At 38.2% G+C, this 2,856-nt stretch overlaps 1 protein-coding gene across 1 annotated transcript in view; it reads right to left on the minus strand.

Annotated features, from left to right (window-relative positions):
• LOC107623341 (calmodulin-interacting protein 111) overlaps positions 1–2,856 on the minus strand; it is an 8,468-nt gene that overhangs the window by 1,065 nt on the left and 4,547 nt on the right. The window contains exons 6-10 of the mRNA XM_021114714.1: positions 1,951–2,411; positions 928–1,354; positions 698–778; positions 393–583; positions 121–305 (exon numbers count right to left, since the gene is read on the minus strand). Coding sequence (XP_020970373.1) covers positions 121–305; positions 393–583; positions 698–778; positions 928–1,354; positions 1,951–2,411 — 1,345 coding nt within the window. The remainder of the gene's footprint in view (positions 1–120; positions 306–392; positions 584–697; positions 779–927; positions 1,355–1,950; positions 2,412–2,856) is intronic.

Raw genomic sequence — 2,856 nt, forward strand, 5'->3', positions numbered from 1 at the left:
AAGAGGGAGGGGAGGGGAAGAAGATAATTAGTCATGACATTCTTTTGGCCGAACACAGGCAAAACCCAAAAGAAACTAAGTATGATGATATAAACATTGTCAGAATAAGAGGTGGTTTACCGAACGTTGAACGAAGTATATCCACTTTTGTGCGGCATATGATCAAGTTCATTTGTATCACAGCTGCGAACAGCCCTTTGAAACTTTGCTGACAGCTTCTGGTAGGACTGTACTTCAGATGGCTGGACCTGATTGATTGCCTTCTTTAAATGCTTCATTGATATAACTGAAGCACCAAGGTTCTCCTGATAACATCACAGTAAATTTAACACATAAATAAGTTATAATGTTATATGAAGACAAATCCATCGGAAATCATGTGGAGTACAAACCTCAATCGCTGCAACGGCTGCCTCTCGACATATTAGTGATATGTCAGCCCCAGTACAACCATCTGTGAGGTGAGCAAGTTCTTTAATGCTTACATCAGAATCACATGGAATTTTACGCAAATGAATGCGAAATATATCTTCTCTGTCTGTCTCATTTGGAGGTCCAACATAAAGCAGGCGATCAAAGCGTCCTGAAAAATCTTCCTTCGGTTATTTGAACCTGACTAGAACCATTCAAGAAACTCACCCTCCTTCGTGGATGCTTGTGCACATATAAGATATAGAGTAAGAAAAGTAGTGCGTACCTGGTCTTAAAAGGGCAGGATCAATCTTATCTGGCCTATTTGTAGCAGCTATGACAGTGACATTAACTCTTTGATGCAGACCTGGCATAAATGATTGTCAAAACAAAACTATGAACCCCGCACAAAATCTAAAATATTCCTTAGAATGTCATTTCCTGCTATTTCAAAGGTTGAATATGAGCCAAAAAGTAATTTACTAGTTTATCCAGTGTTCAAGATTCATCACTAACCATCCAATTCAACAAGAAGTTGACTCATGACCCTATCTGACACTGAAACACCATCACTTTCCTTCCCACGGGTTACAGCAAGACTATCAATTTCATCAAAAAATACAATGGATGGGGCATTGGTCCTTGCTTTTGCAAACAATGATCTGACAGCCTTCTCTGATTCACCAACCCATTTGCTGAAGAGTTCAGGACCCTTGACAGCTAGGAAGTTCAGCCCAGCTTCAGATGCAACTGCTCGTGCCATGAGGGTTTTGCTACAACCTGGAGGCCCAAACATCAATACACCTGTAGGAGGGCGAGTCCCAATACGGTTGAACGCATCACGGTGCCTCTGGGGCCACTCTACAGCTTCCATTAACTGAGCTTTGACTTCATTTTGACCACCTACATCTTCCCAATTGACCTTTGGAACCTCAAGGATTACCTAAGCACAAAATTTGAAACCAATTTTATGCCTCACCTTACTTTTTTATAAATGATTTATTAGAAGGTGGGGATTGGTAATCCTACAATGTAGCAAATCGTGGTCTGTATCTATCCCAAGATGCGGTTAACCATCAATTATAAAGAATAAAATAAAGATCAATAGAATAAAATCCTGGTCTATTTTGAGGCAGAATGCATGGTAAATTTGTGATCAATGAAAAATATGAAGAGAATTCATTTTATTTTTGTCAAAATTTCAACATACAGGACCTATATAAATTATAAACTATTCCAGTGACACCCAATAAGAATTCATAGTCAAATGGATGCACTGATTAGAGATGACAAGCTGACAGCTCTTGTACACAGAAATTCAGAGGGGCAGAAAGTGCATTTCTCATTAGAGAGTAGACTTCAATGATCCAAATATTTACGTTTCTATGTTTGAAAACCCAAATTTTCATTATATATGAAAATTAAGGATTACATTTTAGCAAATAAAAAAGGATGATCAGGGATAACTACCAGAGATATATATTTTATTAGAAGCTGACTCCTGAAATACAAACCATGGCATTAAGTTATGAATCATACCTCTCGCATGGCACTGGGTCTTATTTTCATTCTAGCCTTCTGAAAATCTTCAAAACTGACTTTCAAATTGTGGTCTTTATCACTATCAGAAATTATTTCCATAGATTCCGAAGTTGTGTCCATCATGCAGAGCTGTAATACAGCATTGGAGGCCACTGATGTATCAGATTCTGAAACAGATGAAGTTGCAATACCTGATTGATTTCTGGAGTTTGTTTCGCCATTCATCAATGTGGGTTGCTCTGTTATATCATTGGAAGAATCACCACAACTCTTCTTTAAATTAGCATAGCGTCTTAGACAAATCAGCGCCGCCTCATTGCAAAGGGCGGCCAGATCAGCGCCCACAAAACCATGAGTGACAGTGGCAAGGTGTTCAACTTGTAAATCTGAGAGAGAATGATCCACTCCACAAAGAAGAGTGAACAAAATATCCAAGCGTTGTTTTGGGGACGGCACACCTGCATATAGATTTTTGCGGAGAAACTTGATAATGAATGAGTTCTTTAATGGATTCATTAAAGTAAATAAAAGGACCGATAGATTTCTATAGCATATGCTGCATTTATCACTTTTATCAAATATGAAGAGAACAATATACTATGCTGCAGCTTCATAATCAGTCACTACATACAAAATATCACAGCTACACAGTTGAAGGCAGATATTGCTTAACTTAGTACCTTTGGGGTAAAAAGATTCTCAGTATTCCGAGAAAGATAGTGATAATGTGTCCAACATTCCAAGTGAATAGTAGTTATATATCAGACTTGGATGTGGTTAAAAGTAGCGTTGTTCATTTAACACTGTGATTTTGAGAAGGCCCCAACCATGTTAAAGTTATGATAGTGGGAAAGAAAATTTGTGAGGAAGCACCAATTCAACAGTTAGGCTCCCATCAATGTT

Source organism: Arachis ipaensis, chromosome B10, assembly GCF_000816755.2.
Source record: "Arachis ipaensis cultivar K30076 chromosome B10, Araip1.1, whole genome shotgun sequence".
Taxonomy (NCBI): Eukaryota; Viridiplantae; Streptophyta; class Magnoliopsida; order Fabales; family Fabaceae; genus Arachis; species Arachis ipaensis.